A 21,538-nucleotide genomic window follows, 5' to 3' on the forward strand; every position below is an offset into this window, starting at 1 on the left:
TGGATGCTGTCTTTAAAACTGACTTTGGTTTAGTAGGGAGGCATGATTTTACTTTCGTTGCCCAGCTACACACTCCTCACTGCCAGCTGAGATTACTAAAAGCAGATGAAAAGAATGGCCTCTCTGGAATACCAAGTATCTGCCAACAACAATTTGGGAATAGGATATTGTTTTGTAGCCATTTTACAATGATAATTTAACAAACAAAAGCTTAAAGAAAGATAAAATTAGGTTTTCTGGCTTAGCATAGCATCTTAAAACTTCATTTGAAAGAAAGACTTTTAAAAATAATTATATTTACTTACTACTTGCTATGCAATTATTTATATAATTTAAAATGGCCCAATATTATAAGCAACTCAGTAGGCATTTTTAAACTTGAGAATTTCAAGTTTATAAACTAATATATGAGAAGAACACATAAATCAGGTAAGAAATTTGGACCAGAAGCTTCTCAGCACCCAAAGTCATTATTCCACACAAATCATATATATTTTCTGTTTATCATTGCTTAGAGGAACACACTATGTATAAACAAACGGTAAGGGGGTACAGGTGGTGGTATGCTAATAAATGTTTAACAATTGGCTCTCTTGTGGGTGGGGGAGGGTGTCTGATTTGCAGTATTTGCTGTTTTCTGTGGTAAAATATTCCCAAAATAGCCAGTTCCAAATCACAAACACAACATCACTGAACGAGTGATGAGAAGGAGATGAAAAAATCAGCTCTCCAAGAGGAAGCTTCAGTACACCACTGGGTGTAAAGGATGCAAGAATAATTTCAGTCTCAGAGATAATAGTCTATTCCACAAGTTATTTCTGAAGCTTTCATTTACTTTAAAAGATAGTCTTTGTGTCAACTAGCATACAGTAACAAACTAGAATGTTGAGACATCTTAGAGCCTAAAATGAATATTTCTGGTCAACAAAACTGTGCAGAAAAAGTTAGCAGAGCAGGCATGAATACTATCCACTGAAAGGCCTGCTTACAAGGTTGGCCCTTGGCTGGTATATGGGAATGTGGATTTTGGGAGGGTTCCCACCAGCCTAACTGATAAGAGTAGTTCACTATGCTGAAACTGTGCAAACAGTATGGTTTATTTTGAACACCTGCTTTCTTTCTGGGAGTCCGGAATTTGGGTACATGATGGGCAGAGGGTGCCTATATGACAAGCCCCCAAAACAAACCATGGGCACTCAGTCTATGAGTTTCTAGTAGACCACATTTCACACATGTTGTCACAACTCATTGCTGGGGGAATTAAGTCCTATGTGTCTCCACTGGGAGAGGATTCTTGGAATTTTGTGCCTGGTTTCCCCTAGACTTCAACAACTAAATTCAATATACTGAATCTGCTTTGAAAGGTCATCTAGAATGCACAGTGCTAATAGAATACAATAGCTTAATTCTTTTCTTCAGTACAAGATTTAGAAAGACATTCTTTTACCTCAGACGAATTCCTTTAGTATTCAAGCTCATAGTGTGTAGCAGACACTTACTTACATACCCACTAGCAACTGTCATGTATTTTGTACTGGAGAGGTAGAATAACTATGTAATTTATTGTCTAAACTTTTAAAACTGAAAAGGAGTAGTAATTATTCCAGAACAACAGGTATAAGATGTTATTTATGTGGCAAAGTCATCCTAGTAAGAAACCAAGTTAATTACATAAGAAAACCACATAGTTCTTTCTGCAGGTACCTAACTTTTTCCCTAACCACAATAAGCTGTCTCAATTCAAAATAGAGGAAAAAGGCTCAGGTGATGTTTGTTGAATCGTTCCCAGAGGAGAAAGGATTTAAGCTGGATGCTGAAGAATGGCGAGGTTAGAGTACATGGAGATAAAAGAAGAGTTTCGGTGAGGGAATAAAGTCAGGAGAAGTTATGTTTTGGTAGATAGATTGAAAGTGTTGGTTTGAAACAGTCAGAAATGAGAATTGAGGCAAAATAGGGAGAATGACACGTCATCCTATAAACCATGCAAAAGCTTGAGGAGGGTGTGGACAAGATCAGAGGTGAACTTCAAGAAGATTAAAGTGAGGACACGGTAGAATGTGTTGATTCAATGGTAAAGCTGGGTGCATGTGAGTATAAGGAGAGCTCTTATTTGATAAGGGTAAAGGTATTTGGTATATCCTAGAACGAGAAGTTGAAGGATGTGGGTGTGAGAAGCAAGGGGGAAAAAAAAAAAGTCAAAGATAATTTTGACACAAGAAATAATACCAGCATTAACAGAATTAAAGAAGTGAGAAGCAAATTTGAGAAAATGTGTGAGATTTCACATGTGTCGCTAAGGTGTTGTAGTCGGAAGTCCTGGTAACCAGTCAGTGGACAGTGCAAAGGTGGTCAGGTATGATGGTGGGAGATACTTGCCGAGATGTTACAGACAATATGGAAGAAGCAGAGCTAGTAGGGACACAAACTGAAGGATAAGAATAGAGCTATGAGGTAGAACCTGAGGGATTCCCTTCATTCAGGAGGTGGGAAGAAGAGGAACCTTTTGAAAGTGTATTTAGTGATAGATGGAAACCCAAACTCTGGGTTCCTAAAAGGAATCCCTTTACTTTTTTCCTAACTATAAAAGTAATACATATTCATTACTATAAGTTTATTGATTGTGCATTAATATAACAGGAAAATGTAAAGAAAATAAAAATTGCAGCCCCACTATCAATATTTTGATGTGTAACATGCACACAAACACAAGCTTACTTTAAAAAACCTGAATAATAGTGTATATTCTGGTTTAAATCCTGTTTTTTTTTTTTTTTTTCCTCTTAGGCCAAAAAATATTTCCAAATGTCTTTAAATGATTTTCCAAATAAAACTTTTCACAGCCATATCAATTCCATTTTTGGCCAAGCTATATTTGTATATTTATCCCAATCACTCTTTTGTGCCATTTCAGATGTTTCTAAAATTTGCATTGTGAATAACTCTTGGATCAACATATTTACACAATTTATTTTTACGATCATTTCTTTAGGGCAAATTTCTATCAATAAAATCACTTCAACTATCTTGTACATATAACATTGATTGAAATATGATGTCAAATTTACCTCAAAAGTTATTGAGTGATTTCATACTCCCACCAGAAAAGCAAATGTATGCTCAGTTTCCCATACCTTCACTAACAATGGATATTATATTTTAAGAAAATAAAATAACATGCTGCTACTATTATTCAATTGCACTTTTTAATACATGTGACATTGAAACTTACAATATTCATTATGGTTTATATTTCTTCTTTGATGAAGTGCCCTTTCATATTCTTACCCCATTTTTTCCACTAAAGTCTTTATCTTTTTCACACTGATTTGCAAACACATCTTATATATAAAAGATGGTTATCCTGTGTCAAATATTACATAAATTTCCTAACATTTTGCCTTTTAATTTGATTGAATTTTTTTTTTTGAAATAGATTACTTTCATGCATTCTGGTCTTTCTACATTTCCTTTATGATCTCTTCCTCTTATTTTTTGCTTAGAAAGAAATTATCCATTCACATATCAAATATTAGCTTCTTTTCATCTACTGTAAAGCCCATAATTTTGACGAGTCTATTTCCAATTCTGTTTACTCCAGTGGTCCATCTAGCTGATGGCCTTGGAGATTTACCAACACAAGCTGACCCCTGATTCAGTCCTGGTAATGGGCAGTCACTTATTTTCCATGAGCAAAATGAACAAAGAGTCAGCTGTGCCAGTGAGAAGGCACAGAGGGGTCTTTCTGAGAACTTAATAGGCTTGGTGCTGACAGAAGGACCAGAGCTGCTCTGGAAGGGAACAGATGACTTTTAATGCCATATTACAGAATTAAATACGTGTGTGGCAGCATCACCCTATAACTGGTTTGACTCCTGGAAGGATAGAGGAATAAATAAAAAGCAAGCTACGTTTTTCCTTGACTACATTATATGCTCTGAGGAGTTTCTCTGCACAATATCTGTGTTGTATTCTATTGCAGGCTGTGCCTCCTGGAAAAAAAGTGTGTGTGTGTGCGTGTGTGTGTGTGTGTGTGTGTATAGTGGAGCAAGTGGAGGATGTTACTAACCATGTTATGTTTTTCTAGCATCCAACTAAATACAAAACCAGAATGAATATTCTATCATAGCTCAAGGGATTGAGGGCAACTAACAAGTATTAAATATTGAGCTAGGTTGTCAGGGAAAATTAAAGCATAAACTCTAGAGGACTTGAAAGTTATGATAAAGTTAACATTTTCTTGATGGTTTAAGCAATGTCTTATCTAAGGGTGGCCTCGCATAGTTACCAAGAACCTGATAACCCTTTAGAGACTCTAAAAACTACCCTTGATGTTGAGGCAGTTGATTTTTTTTTTAATTAATTTTTATTGGAGTATAGTTGCTTTACAATGTGGTGTTATCTTCTACTGCACAGCCAAGTGTATCAGCCATACATACACATATATCCTCTCTCTTTTGGATTTTCCTCCCATTTAGGTCACCACAGTGCACTAAGTAGAGTTCCCTGTGCCATACAGTATGTTCCCTTCAGTTGTCTATTTTATATATAGTATCAATAGTGCATATGTGTCAATCCCAACCTCCCAATTCCTCCCACCCCACCCTTTTCTCCCTTGGAATCTATACATTTTTTCTCTACATCTGTGTCTCCATTTTTGCTTCCCAAATAAGGTCATCTATGCCATTTTTCTAGATTCCACAGATATGCGTTAATATATGATATTTGTTTTTCTCTTTCTGACTTACTTCACTCTGAATGACACTCTCTAGGTCCATCCACATCTCTACAAATGACCCAATTTTGTTCCTTTTTATGGCTGAGTAATATTCCATTGTATATATGTACCACAACTTCTTTATCCATTCCTCTGTTGATGGACATTTAGGTGGCTTCCATGTCCTGGCTATTGTAAATAGTGCTGCTATGAACACTGGGGTGCACGTGTCTTTTTGAATTATGGTTTTCTCTGGGTATATGCCCAGTAGCTAGGTCATAAGGTAGTTCTATTTTTAGTTTTTTAAGGAATGTCCATACTGTTTTCCATAGTGGCTGTATCAATTTACATTCCCACCAAGAGTGCAAGAGGGTTCCCTTTTCTCCACACCCTCTCCAGCATTTACTGTTTGTAGATATTTTGATGATGGCCATTCTTACTGGTGTGAGGTGATACCTCATTGTAGTTTTGATTTGCATTTCGGTAATCATTAGTGATGTCGAGCATCTTTTCATGTGCCTCTTGGCCAGCTGTTTGTCTTCTTTGGAGGAATGTCTATTTAGGTTTTCCACCCGTTTTCTGATTGGGTTTTTTGTTTTTTTGATATTGAGTTGCATGAGCTGTTTGTATATTTTGGAGATTAATTTTTTTTAACATCTTCATTGGACTATAACTGCTTTACAATGGTGTGTTAGTTTCTGCTTTATAACAAAGTGAATCAGCTCTACATATACATATATCCCCATATCTCCTCCCTCTTGCGCCTCCCTCCCTCCCCCCCATCCCACTCCTCTAGGTGGTCACAAAGCACAAAGCTGAGCTCCCTGTGCTATGTGGCTGATCCCCACTAGCTATCTATTTTACATTTGGTAGTGTATATATGTCAATGCTACTCTCTCACTTTGTCACAGCTTACCCTTCCCCATCCCCCTCTCCTCAAGTCCATTCTCTACATCTGTGTCTTTATTCCTGCCCTGCCCCTAGGTTTTTCAGAACCATTTTTTTTTTTTTAGATTCCATATACTGTGTTAGCATACAGTATTTTTTGATATTGAGTTGCATGAGCTGCTTGTACATTTTGGAAATTAATCTTCTGTGAGTTGTTTCATTTGCAAATATTTTCTCCCATTCTGAGGGTTGTCTCTTCATCTTGTTTATGGGTTTCCTTTGCTGTGCAAAAGCTTTGAAGTTTCATTAGGTCCCATTTGTTTATTTTTGTTTTTATTTTCATTACTCTAGGAGGTGGGTCAAAAAAGATCTTGCTGTGATTTATGTCCAAGAGTGTTCTGAGACAGTCGATTTTTAAAATGGTACTTGGTCATGGCCTTTGGTACATGATGGTGACAGTTAGGGGAGCCCTTTCTACTTCATCTACATACTGCATTCTCTCTTAGATTTATTCTAATGCAATGTTTAAAGAGATATGTGAGCATTTAAGAAGTTTGGAATATGTGAACATAATATTAAATAACAACATAGTACTTCATAAGATTAAATATGTCTATGAAAATTAAAAATATAATTTTCCTTAATAACAGATTTTTCTCTATTTCACTTTAGCCCCAAAACCTTTCCATAGTCCCACAGCTGTATATTAAATTGTCCTATTTTAACAGCAGGTGTTAATAACAAGATATTCATTATAATGAACACATATTTAAATAACAAAACTCCCCAACATTAAAATTTTTAAGTGAAGAAATTCAATTCCCTCTAGGGGAACATAAGAGTATAGAAAAAAGGAATCAGAAGCAACCCTCCCATGCCTTTTGGACTACTGTTCCACTGCATTTGAACTCTAACTCGTCAAGCATGCTTTATGGCTGAATATGGAGGTCAGGGAAAGAAGCATAGGAAGAAGGAGGTCAGAGGACCAGACTGAACTTGAAAAACGGTTCAGGAAGGGAGGTGGCTTTGCTAGAGGATCAGGAGAAGGCATTTGAAAGAGGTTCCCCACCACAGTCCCTAGAAGTACAGAGAGGAGAGGAAGAAGAGATGAAAGGAGGCTCAGCACAGTACAAGATTCCCTATTAAGGGCTAGAGAGCAGTGATGAGCTGTAGGGGGACTAGCTCAACAACTCCCAGCACAGCTCTGAGACACACCACTGTACACTGGGGGAATGATGGATGGTGTGTAAAGATTTAGTTGCTGCCAAGATGAAAGACAAGAGAGCCTTTTTAAAAAAAAAACATATCCCATCACTATTCCTCAGTAAAAGGACTATTCGATTTGACTAATTATAGTTGGAACACTACCAATGAGAAGAAATTTTCAGAAAAAAAGGAAGAAATGGACTCCTTATATGCATACACTGTACATGTTAGTATATGCATATAAGGAATGTTACTGTTGACTTGTTCTTTCAGAAAATTGACATAAAATAATGGAGATTTTAAAACATAGTTGTATATGTATCTTTTTTCCCCTTAATGCTGACGCAACACCTTAAAAACAGGTATTTTTAACTTAATATAAATGCTATAACATGAATTTGGTAGTTCCTGCTATTTAAAATATGCCCAACAAGAAGAAAAAGAAATAGCCTTGTTTCACTCTTTCTCATTATTGAAGGAAATACTAATCTTTCTCTTAGAACTGTTAACATTAAATATCACAAGGCATGTAAAATGCTCAGCACAGTACCTGTCTGTAGTAAGTGCTCAATTAAATATTCTTATTATCATTATTTTATTAAAGAGGAGCAGATTCTGAGATAATGTCTACTTTTCGAACTTTGGACTTCACAGGACAATGCTAATGCCCTTTCCACATTTCATTTGGAAAAACTTACCTCCTGCAAATGAGACTCCTTTTTCTTTGCGGACAAATTTAAATGCTTGTCAAGAATAGAATAGTATTTTTCACTCTCCTTGTCAAATTTCTTCTTTCCATCCTAGGAGATCACAAAAACAACAAAACATTCAAATTAGAGAATCAAGAAAACCTTGATTTCCACCATCCCCATCAAACATCCAATGAAATTATTTAATAAAGATTTAGTGAGCTTCAACTATGTGCAAAACTTGATGAAGTAGAGTAGGAAGAAAGATGTGAAACAAAATCATTTGAGTATGTATTCTGCTCTCAAAGAAGTTAATGGAACTATAGTATGGAGGGGGCAGGCTGCCTACAGTAGAATGCCTTTGAACACTTTATAACTGATTCTCAGCAAGAAATTTTGACCTGGGATAGGATCAAGAGAAAACATCTCTTTTAGGCTTTTTGGTGATTCAGATGAGTTAATATACAACCAGTTTAGAGAACCACTTGCACACTCTTCTCAAGGAATCATAATATTTCCCAGCCACAAAAAAGATGCCTCTTACTGAGCTCTGCCCACCAGAGCAACAGTCAGCTCTACCCACCACCAGTCCCTCCCATCAGGAAACTTACACAAGCCTCTTAGATAGCCTCATCCACCAGAGGGAAGACAGCAGAAGCAAGAAGAATTACAATCCTGCAGCCTGTGGAAGAAAAACCACATTCATAGAAAGATAGACAAGATGAAAAGGCAGAGGGCTATGTACCAGATGAAGGAACAAGATAAACCCCCAGAAAAACAACTAAATGAAGTGGAGATAGGCAACCTTCCAGAAAAAGAATTCAAAATAATGATAGTGAAGATGATCCAGGACCTCGGAAAAAGAATGGAGGCAAAGCTCGAGAAGATGCAAGAAATGTTTAACAAAGATCTAGACGAATTAAAGAACAAACAGAGATGAACAATACAATAACTGAAATGAAAAATACACTAGAAGGAATCAATAGCAGAATAACTGAGGCAGAAGAATGGATAAGTGACCTGGAAGACAGAATGGTGGGATTCACTGCTGTGGAACAGAATAAAGAAAAAAAGAATGAAAAGAAATGAAGACAGCCTAAGAGACCTCTGGGACAACATTAAATGCAACAACATTCACATTATAGCGGTCCCAGAAGGAGAAGAGAGAAAGGACTGGAGAAAATATTTGAAGAGATTATAGTCAAAAACTTCCATAACATGGGAAAGGAAATAGGCACCCAAGTCCAGGAAGCGCAGTGAGTCCCATACAGGATAAATGCAAGGAAAAACAGGCTGAGACACATATTAATCAAATTGGCAAAAATTAAAGACAAAGAAAAATTATTGAAAGCAGCGAGGGAAAAACGATAAATAACATACAAGGGAATTCCCATAAGGTTAACAGGTGATTTCCCAGCAGAAACTCTACAAGCCAGGAGGGAGTACAAGCCAGGAGGGAGTGGCATGATATACTTAAAGTGATGAAAGGGAAAAACCTACAACCAAGATTACTCTACCTGGCAAGGATCTCATTCAGATTCGAAGGAGAAATCAAAAGCTTTACAGACAAGCAAAAGCTAAGAGAATTCAGCACCACCAAACCAGCTCTACAACAAATGCGAAAGGAAATTCTTTGTGGGAAACACAAGAGAAGAAAAGGACCTACAAAAACAACCCCAAAATAATTAAGAAAAGGGTCATAGGAACATGCATATCAATAATTACCTTAAACATGAATGGATTAAATGCTCCAACCAAAAGACACAGGCTTGTTGAATGGATACAAAAACAAGACCCATATATATGCTGTCTACAAGAGACCCACTTCAGACCTAGGGACATATACAGACTAAAAGTGAGGGGATGGAAAAAGATATTCCATGCAAATGGAAATCAAAAGAAAGCTGGAGTAGCAATACTCATATCAGATAAAATAGACTTTAAAATAAAGAATGTTACAAGAGACAAGGAAGGACACTACATAATGATCAAGGGATCAATCCAAGAAGAAGATATAACAATTATAAATATATATGCACCCAACATAGGAGCACCTCAATACATAAGGCAACTGCTAACAGCTATAAAAGAGGAAATCGACAGTAACACAATAATAGTTGGGGACTTTAACACCTCACTTACACCAATGGACAGATCATCCAAAATGAAAATAAATAAGGAAACAGAAGCTTTAAATGACACAATAGACCAGATAGATTTAATTGATATTTATAGGACATTCCATCCAAAAACAGCAGATTACACTTTCTTCTCAAGTGTGCACAGAATATTCTCCAGGATAGATCACATCTTGGGTCACAAATCAAACCTCAGTAAATTAAAAAAAATGAAAGCATATCAAGCATCTTTTCTGACCACAATGCTTGAGATTAGAAATGAATTAGAGGGAAAAGAACGTAAAAAGCACAAACACATGGAGGCTAAACGATACGTTACTAAATAACCAAAAGATCACTGAAGAAATCAAAGAGGAAATCAAAAAATACCTAGAGACAAATGACAATGAAAACACGATGATCCAAAACCTATGGGATGCAGCAAAAGCAGTTCTAAGAGGGAAGTTTATAGCTATACAAGCCTACCTCAAGAAACAAGAAAAATCTCAAATAAACAATCTAACCTTACACCTAAAGGAACTAGAGAAAGAAGAACAAACAAAACCCAAAGTTAGCAGAAGGAAAGAAATCATAAAGATCAGAGCACAAATAAATGAAATAGAAACAAAGAAAACAATAGCAAAGATCAATAAAAGTAAAAGCTGGTTCTTTGAGAAGATAAAATTGATAAACCGTTAGCCAGACTCATGAAAGAAAAAGAGGGAGAGGACTCAAATCAATAAAATTAGAAATGAAAAAGGAGAAGTTACAACAGACACCGCAGAAATACAAAGCATCCTAAGAGACTACTACAAGCAACTCTATGCCAATAAAATGGACAACCTGGAAGAAATGGACAAATTCTTACACAGGTATAACCTTTCAAGACTGAACCAGGAAGAAATAGAAAATATGAACAGACCAATCACAAGCACTGAAATTAAAACTGTGATTAAAAACCGTCCAACAAACAAAAGTCCAGGACCAGATGGCTTCACAGGGGAATTCTATCAAACATTTAAAAAGAGCTGACACCCATCCTTCTCAAACTCTTCCAAAACTTGCAGAGGAAGGAATGCTACCAAACTCATTCTATGAGGCCACCATCACCTGATACCAAAAGCAGACAAAGATACTACAAAAAAAGAAAATTACAGACCAATATCACTGATGAATATAGATGCAAAAATCCTCAACAAAATACTAGCAAACAAAATCCAACAACACATTAAAAGGATCACACACCATGATCAAGTGGGACTTATCCTAAGGATGCAAGGATTCTTCAATATATGCAAATCAATCAATGTGATATACCATATTAACAAATTGAAGAAGAAAAACCATATGATCATCTAAATAGATGTAGAAAAAGCTTTTGACAAAATTCAACGCCCATTTATGATAAAAACTCTCCAGAAAGTGGGCATAGAGGGAACCTACATAAGTCAAAGAGAAAAACAAATATTGTATATTAACGCATGTATGCGGAACCTAGAAAAATGGTACAGATGAACCGGTTTGTAGGGCAGAAGCTGAGACACAAATGTAGAGAACAAACATATGGACACCAAGGGGGGAAAACCGGGGTGGGGTGGGGATGGTGGTGTGCTGAATTGGGTGATTGGGATTGACATGTATACACTGATGTGTGTAAAACTGATGAATAATAAGAACCTGCTGCATAAAAAAATAAATAAAATAATATATATTTTTTAAAAAAAGACGCCTGATATTTCATACAACTCATTTTTGACAGGAAGGAAAATAGACCTTCAAAACCTGGTAGCATGAAATAATTAGAACAGTTCAGTCAAGTCAAAAGGATTAGCAACATCTGTGTCATATACTCAACAGAACTCTAATAGCTGACCTTTGCATATTCCTAAAATGACACTGTTCTCTAGGGGAGCTGTAAACCAGTCTAGTTTTTTGTGGAGGAGGAGGATACTTTACCTTTTATCCTCTGGCATACTTTTATAGAAATGCAAATGGAATAAAATCTTAAAGAGAACAGGACATGCCTGGGCATATAATCTTCTTCAACTATAAATATGTTATCCACCAGGTATGTCTTTTCCATTCATGGGTCCATATGAAATAAATACTAGGTGATCATACTCATAAATTTTATTGGCTAAAGAAGTACTATTCCTTGCTTTTATTTCAGTGTCTCTTGAAGTGCAATAGCTGGACTACCTTAATCAGAGTCAAGTATTTTAAAGCCTATTAAAAATGTAGATTCTTATTTCCCTCATATAGAGATTCAGACATTGTTATTTTTAACAAGCTCTGTGATTATTATGCATAACGCTTTGCTTCATTATTTGCATATGTATTTGGAGGAGATTAATTTAAAATGATGGATGGATGAGGAGAGAAGAGGAAGGGAGTTTGGGAGTTAGGGAAGAAGAAAGGAGAAGAGGGGCAGGCCTCTGACCTGTCTCTCTGAGGACCCTGAGGGTGTCAGATCCAGGTTAATACATCCACAGAATTCCATTTTGACCCACTGGCACTCTAAACGTTTTATCTCCTCAATTATATTTCCAGGAACCCATCATGATCTAGTTGCAAAGATGGAACTTTAGAAACTTAACTGGTAAAATGGCATTAAATGGAAAGAGCAAGTAGGGTTCTGCTGTAAAGGTTCTAGTCACTTTTAGACCTTTGAAGAGTACTGATATGTCTGTGCATTACAGTATTATACCTGTAAATGACGAGGGGGGGAAATCAACATCTTCAAAGCATTTTTATTATTTAAGGAGAAAATGTGGCTCTACTAGAAGAAACAAAATTGAAAAATAAAAAGTGGCATTCCCATCCAAAAAAGGTCTTTTGAGGAACTCACACAACAAAATGTACAGGAGAGAACCCAAAAGAAAGCAGAGAAGTCCAAGGTTCAGAATGGGAGGAGCTTGTCCTGTCCACGGTTGAAAGAGATACCTGGGTGCACATTCCATCGTTAGCTCAGTGGACGTTACTCTTTAATCTGGCATTTCATGCTCACAACTGACCTGTCCAAGCAATTTCTCCAAAAGTCTCTCTCATTAGCCCTTTTTTCTTTTTTTTTTTTTTTTTTTTTTTGCGGTACGCGGGCCTCTCATGGTAGTGGCCTCTCCTGTTACGGAGCACAGGCTCCGGACGCGCAGGCTCAGCGGCCCAGCCACTCCACGGCATGTGGGATCTCTCTGGACCGGGGCATGAACCCGTGTCCCCTGAATCGGCAGGCGGACCACCAGGGAAGCCCTCTCTCATTAGCCCTTTTGAGCTCCTATTCTCTGTTCTCTGCAGACCACCTCCTCTCTGATACAAATGCTTACTTTTTCCAACAACCACACATTCAAGTTAGATCTACTTTTAGCATCCAGCTTAAACAGACCTCATTCACATGTCCCCTCCATCTACTCTCTCTCCCTTTGGATGCTCATATAGCTTTATATATGAGTTTCTTATGGTGTTAATGTCCTACATTGTAGCAGGGAAATTTATGCATGTATCTTCTCATCCTTAAAACTGAAAATTTGAGAGAGTGCTCAATAAATATCTAATTAACAAGTGAAATTATTCCTCTTATAACACGGCACCACAGTCCCTCACAAACATTCCATTTGATCAAAAAAACCAATATCCATGATATAAGGGACAATTCTGCACAAATGGCCTTAACTCAATCCCAGTGATACATGAATACTGGGGGCAACCAGCTGCCTTACAGTGTAGTACACAAAACTGACCCACTTTCATCTTACAATAGGGAGCTTAAATTTTCTCACTGTGCAGAGAAGAAACTATTTGGGGGAAAAGAGAACACAGCTGTGGTGACTACACTTGCATCTTTGTTTTTCAGTCAGTTTGATGGTGTTTTGGGAAATGTTAATTCTGTGCCAACACATCAGCATTCCTGGCAATACAAAAATCGTTCCCAGAAGCACTTCCTGGACTCTTATTCAAACCCTGGCCCTTCACACCACCAGGCCCGGGAAAAGGATTTACTCAAAGGATCCCATGATGTAGACAACAAAAACACACTCAGTTCTAGCATAAAATTAAAGAGCTGAGTTGAAAGAGTAGGATACGTGAAGGACAGCTATAATCTAAGGAAGCGTGTTCTTGAAAGCCAAGAGCACTTCTTGCAACTCACATCTCCCCCCAAAAGCCGTGATTTACTGCTCCTGTAAGTCAAGTCTTATTTGGCCTTAGTAACTCAATACTACACAGCTACCTCCTGTCCTTTGTGTTACTTGTCGTGGATATCAAGTGAAGAATTTTCTCTGAAACCAGTGCTGCAGAAGGAAGGGAAAATAACACACAAATCTTTACTAAACACTGTATGTGATCCATGTCTTCTTATTATCATACCATGACTCAAAGAAAGGGAGACTATGTCACAATGGTATGACATTTTCTATAAACCCACAGTAAGTGCATTTGAACTAGGTAATCATGGAAAATGAAATCATATATATGTGTAATATATGTTTGTATGTGTGTTATAAAATCTTAAAATATACCATCAAAAATGGCAAATTAATCCCCAAACCCAATTACAGTTGCAAAAGTGTAAGATAAGTTCAAGGTCTTCAATTTGTGTTCCAAGCTACACTGTATTTACTCTGAGCACATGATCACATTATCACTTAGCTTCTAAGATTAGCAACTGTGGTCATGCCACACCTTCACTGCATACCCTGAAGTAAGGAACAGGAAGAAAACTCCAAGTGTCAGTCTTACTCTTAAAGTTGTTGTATATGACAAAAAAGTCAAATATTCATATAAACTACAGGTCTCTCACATAAATAAAAAGCGTTAAATTATACACAACTGTTAAAATCAAGGCCTAATCAATGCCTTGCATTGACCACAAGAGGGTACCAAAGGTGAAAAATAGACTCTACCACAACATTTAGAAAATCACAAAGAGAAATTCTCAAAGCTTTATCTAATTGCATCTTTTTCCATAAAAGATTAACGCAAAGCTTTGTTTAAACAGCTGTCTTAGCAACCTTTATTTTAATGTTACCATGATCAAAATTTTTTTAAATAGAGGAAATGAAAAAAGTATTTTCTATATTCCTTTTTTTTTTTAAATGGAGCACATATTTAGGATTTATGCATCTGAATTTTAAGACAACTTCAAGGTTATAATTGCCACTCAGGATATTGCAAAATTTCCCATGCAATTATTTAAGTCAACATGTTAGCATAACCATCAGCTAAATAAGCATTATACATATATTTTGAAAATCCTTCGAGTGAATGCATAGTAGCAGAAATAGTAATACGAAGAGTAATAATAAATACTGATAGCTAAATTTCTATTCCAGAAAAATGTGTAATTCTTATAAACTGGCACCATGCTAGGCATTGAGAGGAAAATATATAGCTCTAAGTACCAATCCTGGCTAGACTTCTTTCTCCTCTGATAGTGGGACTTCTTCACTGCTCAGAACAGCAGCCTAGGGTGACACTACCATTTCTAAGTCTGAGAACGGCCAGATGCTTGGATATTCCACACACTTGCTACCCACACAGGAGTTTCCCGAGGTCCAAGAGATGCCTGGTATCCAGAAACCCAGGTTGTTGAGAATCCTAGTATAGCTTTCACAGCAATGTCCCGCCTCTGGGTAACTGCACCCAACCATTCCCAGTCTCCCAAGCCATTCCCCACCAAGTCCCTCCTCCTCAATCTGCTGAAATACAGACATTCCAAAAGGGCTCCTTCCTGGGTAGTTGCACCAGCACAATCCATTATATCTGCCCCATTCCAATTATCTCACCACTACCACGTCCAAGTGATCAGATTCATAGGAGCCAGAGGTTTCATATTTGCCTCTATAATGAACTCTTACAAATTGGAAAGATAGAAAAACAAACAGATAAAAATATATGTGAAGGATATGAAGGAATAACACAGAAGAAAGCCAAAAGAGTAACAAACATATAAAGAACTTTTCAAACTCATTAGTACTTAAGAGAAAAGCAAATTAAAATATTAAGATATCACATTATATCTATCAGCTATTGATTGGCAAGAGTTAGAAAGCTGAATAACACTACACGTTGAGTGAATTTGGAGACACAGGAACCCTTCTATATGGTGTGATTGTAGAGAAGTACAGCCTTTCCAAAGAGAAATTCAACATTTCTAAGTTGCATATATGTGTGCCCTAAAAACCAGCTTCTGGTGTACATCCTGAAAAGATCCTCACAGAAAAGTCCATAAGGAAACACAAATGAAGATTTGTGAAAACAGGAAGATAGCCAGGGTATTTATTGGTGGACATAAATGAATTAGAAGCATACCATGAACTGGTAGGCATGAAGTAAATATTACATGTGGATGGATCTTAAAACACAATTTTGAGCGAAAACCACAAAGCACAAAATAGATAAATATCACAAAATCATTTATGTAAATTAAAGAGCCATGCATAGAAAAATAATACCAATTTTGTTAAGAACATAAGACAAAAATATACACATTGAACTTATGAGAATGGTTGCTATATAAATATGAAAATGTGAATGCGGTATAAGTAAATGAATAAAACAAGAGAGCTGTGAACTAAAAAGGAAAATAAATGAGAAAAGATAAGAAAAATTAGAAGCTTAATCATGAAACCCAACATCTGACTAACAGAACTACTGAAAGAAAAAAATGTAGGGAGGGAATGACCAAAAAAATAATTCATGAAAATTTCCAGAACTGATAAAAAGTATCCATACTGAAATGACACAATATATACAAGGCACAATAAATGAGAAAATATTACAAAACCATGAATAAAATCAAAGCCTAAAAACAGAGGTCAAATAAAAATCATCAGAAATCAATAATGAACCCACAGCAACAACACAGGAAGTTGTAAAACAAAGGTGCAGTGCCTTCAAAATTCTCAGGAGTAATGAATTCCAACCTAGATTTCTATATCCAAATTGTCAATCTAGATTGAGGGTAGAATAAAACTATTTACAAACACACAAGGTCTCAAAAGTTTTACTGTACTATCGTACTGTACTATTATTATACATTCTTCTCAAGCTCGCATGGAATCTTCACCAACACAGACTACATTCTGGGCCATAAAACACATCTTAGCAAATTTAAAAGAATAGAAATCATTCTCAGAGCACAGTGGAATTAAGTTGGAAATCAACAACATAAAGATAGCTGGAAAATCACAAAATACTCAGAGATTAAACAACACACTTCTAAATGACACATAGGTTAAAGAGAAAATCTGAAGAGAGATTAAAATCATTTTAAACTAAATGAAAATTAAACATTAAAATTTCTGGATACAGCAGAATCAATGCTTATAGGGAAAATTATAGCACTGAAAAAACATTAAAGGGAATAAATGGATGAAATGAGGAAAATGGGAAGAAAGAAGACAGACAAAAGGAGCAGGAAGCAGAGGAGGTACTTATAATGCTACTTTAGACTTTAGGAGAGATAGAGAATGCTACTAAACGTTTTCGATGATTTTTGATTGTTAATCAATCCTCTTGTGGATTGTGTAAAGACAGAAGATTGCGATCAGGAGAGTGGATAGCGTCTGGAGTGGCTATAATCTTATGGGCTCTGGCATGACATCATGGATAAACCTCAAGTTACACAACTCTGCACACTCCAGGCATGATGTTTGGAAAATTACCCTGAGTGAGTTTAGGGATTTCCTAATTAAAAGTAATCCAAAGTTTTCTTCATGTCTGACAGTCAAATTTCTCTTCTTCTTGGATGACAGAGGACTTGGAGAATAAAATAAAAATCTCAGTCACAAAATTCAAAAACTATTGATAACATGGAAGGACAACAAACATGGGGACAAAAGACTGACACCATGACAGAGAATGCTCATGATAAGTACTGCATCTGACTGAGACAGAGAGAGGTGTTTTTCCTTAACTCCCAAAGTGAAAGCCACATCGAGTGGAAATTAATTTTTTCATATTATATTAATATTATACTTTTTTTAATCCAAAGTTCCTAGAAAACAGAGCCTGAGGCAAAGTTGTTGCCTGCTACAACTAGCATACAACCTTGTGGAGCAACAGTAGAGAAAAAGGGAACAGACAGGAAAGGAGGGAAGAAAATACAAGTATTTATTACTGAATGAACCACAGAAACAGGAGGAAAAACAGCCAGTTGCTCAGGCAATAAGGTACATATCCATTCAGGTTTTACAAAACCAACACACCTCAGGACATTTCCATTGGGTAAGCAAGGATTTATCTGCCAGTTTCTCCCATAAGTGGTCAACATTTGCTCCATGGGACAGGAACTCTCCTGAGTTCTTTCAGATTGTCATCTGGCCCTCCAGTAGTTGTGGGAGAGGCCAGAGCCCAGGGTCCACCCTCGTACTCTATCAAGAGTCCATATGTGATGAGCAAAGGCCAATGGGCCACTGAGCCTGTGCACCACAGCTGCTGCAACTCCCACTGAATCAGGGTGATGGGGGCCTGGCTGGAGCCAGGCCCTGATCATGTGTGAGGAATAAGAAGTGACAACCCTAGGCCACAGTTATCTTCTGAGCAAACCCTAAGGGCCTGGGAAGGGCATAAACTGGGCCTAATACCAATACACACATTCCTGAGATATGGATTTAAGATTTTATCTTGCTGAGTTTGCTATCTTTATGATTTTTGATAATAAAAGTATCACATTTTCAAGGGATTTGCAGACTCATTTACAACCTTGTTCTTTTGAGCCGATTTTGTACATTCAATATCATAGGCTTTCAAGAAGATCACGTTTATAAATAGGAAATAAATAATGTGTTATCATGATTCCCATGTTATACAGTGGAAAAATGAGGTTCATGGAAATTAACTATAGTCCACTCAATCAGCAAAAGGGTGGAGTCCAGACTAAAACACAAGACCTTTCTCAACATCAGCATAAATAGCACAACTGCTTAGTTTTAACATTTTAAAGGAAAATGACCCCCATCCTCCAAAGGGTTGAAGTGCCTTGGTCAATATCAAAGAATTACTCACATGAGCCGAAGCTTGGAACAGCCCTCTCCTGTGTATAAGCTCATGGAATTCTTTATTTCTGCTTTTATCAAAAGCCTTTTTTGGCAGAGTGCCATCCTTTTCCACAGTAATAGATCCCCTAAATTGTAGCAGGGCACACAGCCGCCAAGAGTAAAGATTGCATTTCCCAATCTCCAAGCAAGGAGATGTGCCATGTGAATAAGTTTTGTTCACATAATATGAGCAGAAGCATTGGGGGGCCAGCTTCCAGAAGCCTTCCAAAAATGTCTGGTGCTCCTCCTTCAACCTTTTCTCCCACAGGGAAGAACATGCTCTGATCTTGTACTGCAGAATGCCCTTTCTGCTCAATTCCTCTGCCCTTCCTTCCTTGACTTTCAACATTAGGTTAACCTCAGAGGTTAACCTCTCTTTATGAGAACAAGTTATCATTGCAGGTATTTCTGTCTAAAGTCTAATTTCTACAGACAGACTGAAGGGCTTCCCAGGATAAAGATGACAGGAAAGAGAAGGAGAGAATGTGTGTGTGTGTGTGTGTGTGTGCGTGTGTGCGTGTGCGTGTGTGTGTGTGTGTGTGTGTGAGAGAGAGAGAGAGAGAGAGAGAAAGAGGGAATGAGGCTATGGTTGATTTATTCAGCCCAACATGTTAATAGTGTGGAGGTTGAGAAACCTTGGACTAGACTGTTAGCTAACATGGTATTTCCCACATGAAAAAAGGCTCAATGTGTAACTGCTGACCAAATGAATTATAATCAGCCAATTCTGTAAACACTGTCACACAGTCATAGCTATTCTCTGGATTTTATCACCAAACGTATTACCTTGGACATGTTAACAACTCTAGGGCCTTGTTCATCTTATCTGTCACCTAATAGTTGGATTCAATGACTTCAGCTTAAACATTATGGAAGCAAGTAGAGTATAAAGTAGTTAACTGCTTAAAGCACAAACATGGTTATTTCTCTGGCATTGCTCTACATAAGCTTTTCCTAGGTACACCCACCATAAGAAATACCTCAGAGGGATGGCCATTGGTGGTGTGGCCCTGCCAGTTGGCAAACAACCCCTGATACAAAAAGATAAATATCGACAGTCAGTAAGGTAGGGATTAGTAAGAAATAACTACTGTTTCACTTTCAGCAAGTATTGATACAATCTTAGCTACTCCTTGGTCTTATTTAGTTTGGGGTTTTAGACTCCAATGCTCAAAATGTCACACTAACTGCTAAGAACAATGAAAAGCTTAAAGGAAGGAGACAAAGCACCAAAGGTTGCCAGCACTGAAAACTGTCAACTTGGTAGTTAAATGTGCAGGCTGGATGGTATTGGTACCAGTTGGTTACTTTCAAGCCACACAACTTAAGCCACAAACTTAAGAACAAATCTCAATTTTCATTCACAAAAATACACTTATATATATTTTTTTACTCTACTGTGCTAGTTCAGCATTCAGTGCTGTTTGTGCCTGAACTTTAAACAACTACATATCACTTTTGCTTTATAAACAAGAAGTCTCTCCGTTTCGTCATATAAACATGATGAGAACACTTGTGAGATGTAGTCTGTGTAGTCTAGAGTCACTGTTTTGCCTCTAGTGACGTTACCAAAGTTATCACTCCTACAGGTCCCTGAAGTGTAGACTGTTTATAACGATGCTGGTTATAAGGGAGGGCTGGTCAAACCTAATCCTGTTAAATTCTGTGAAGGAATATTTGTCAGAATACATTTAGACACTTCTTCAGATTGTAAGACTAGAAGCGTGGATAACTGAAAAATCTTTTATTTTCACCGGAATGCACTCATGCTAAAATTCAAACTAGTCACAAACAATGCTTAATTCGTTTTTATTTATCAAAGAATAACAGAGAAAAACAAAAAAGATTTTGGTTAGTAAAAGGTGGGCTTAACTCCTACGCACGGAGTGATTCACTATTTCTCAAGAAATAGTTAATAAATGTTTTTAATGATGATCTTAGTCCAGCTTTGAGACTTAAAACAACCAAGTTGTGAAAATGAACAATGAAGAGAAGCTAAAATAAAATTTTCCACCAAGTGTATATAGAGCTTGACTTAAGAAATAGGATTATTCTTTATTAGGGAATTTACCAAATACAATTAGCAAAAATAATTCTTAAAAGTTTAGTACTGTGGCTACAAAAAGTTCAGAATTAATTAACATGAATAATTTGTATTATTCTTTCTTCCAACTATTAACATGCCAAACAATATAAATATTTAGGTATTCTGATTTTCATAGATTTAAATAAACTTCCAAAGACACTTTCTCAAAGGAAGTTAAAATTTATGCCAAAGGATATAATTTTCTTTCAGCTAATTAAATTAAAAGAGTAGCCGTCTGTGCTGTTTGTCAATTATTTGTGATTCTAAATTTTCCCTCACCTTAATTCTTATTTATGTCCTTTGGGTCATTCACTGTGGTCATTTCAAATAAGTGAAAAGGAAAGTTTTAGCCCAACCTAATCTCTTTTGTATATTATTAACAATACTCTTAGCGTTAATTAGAAAGTTCATTTCAATGCAAAGGCTAAGAATAGGGGTTATCTATTTGTTCTTTCCTAGAGTCCAAATATTCTCTCTCCTTATCACAGGTCCAACTTGAACCACAAGTTCAATAAATTTATTTAAGCTGAGTAAAATTAATTTAGAATAGCATAAAAGCGAAATTTAAGACCCTAAGACTCAAAAAGCCCTAATTTAATCCCATAAAGAAACACGCACAGGGCTTCCCTGGTGGTGCAGTGGTTGAGAGTCCGCCGGTTCGTGCCCCGGTCCGGGAAGATCCCACATGCAGCGGAGCGGCTGGGTCCGTGAGCCATGGCCGCTGAGGCTGCACGTCCGGAGCCTGTGCTCCGCAACGGGAGAGGGCCACAACAGTGAGAGGACTGCATACCGCAAAAAAAAAAAAA

At 37.0% G+C, this 21,538-nt stretch overlaps 1 protein-coding gene across 1 annotated transcript in view; it reads right to left on the bottom strand.

Annotated features, from left to right (window-relative positions):
- The window catches only part of ARHGAP42 (Rho GTPase activating protein 42), a 282,967-nt gene that overhangs the window by 74,164 nt on the left and 187,265 nt on the right, over positions 1–21,538 (bottom strand). Inside the window, exon 5 of the mRNA XM_024760359.1 lies at positions 7,507–7,608. Coding sequence (XP_024616127.1) covers positions 7,507–7,608 — 102 coding nt within the window. The remainder of the gene's footprint in view (positions 1–7,506; positions 7,609–21,538) is intronic.

The sequence above is a fragment of the Neophocaena asiaeorientalis genome, unplaced genomic scaffold (assembly GCF_003031525.2).
Source record: "Neophocaena asiaeorientalis asiaeorientalis breed wild unplaced genomic scaffold, Neophocaena_asiaeorientalis_V1.1 scaffold601, whole genome shotgun sequence".
Lineage (NCBI taxonomy): Eukaryota > Metazoa > Chordata > Mammalia > Artiodactyla > Phocoenidae > Neophocaena > Neophocaena asiaeorientalis.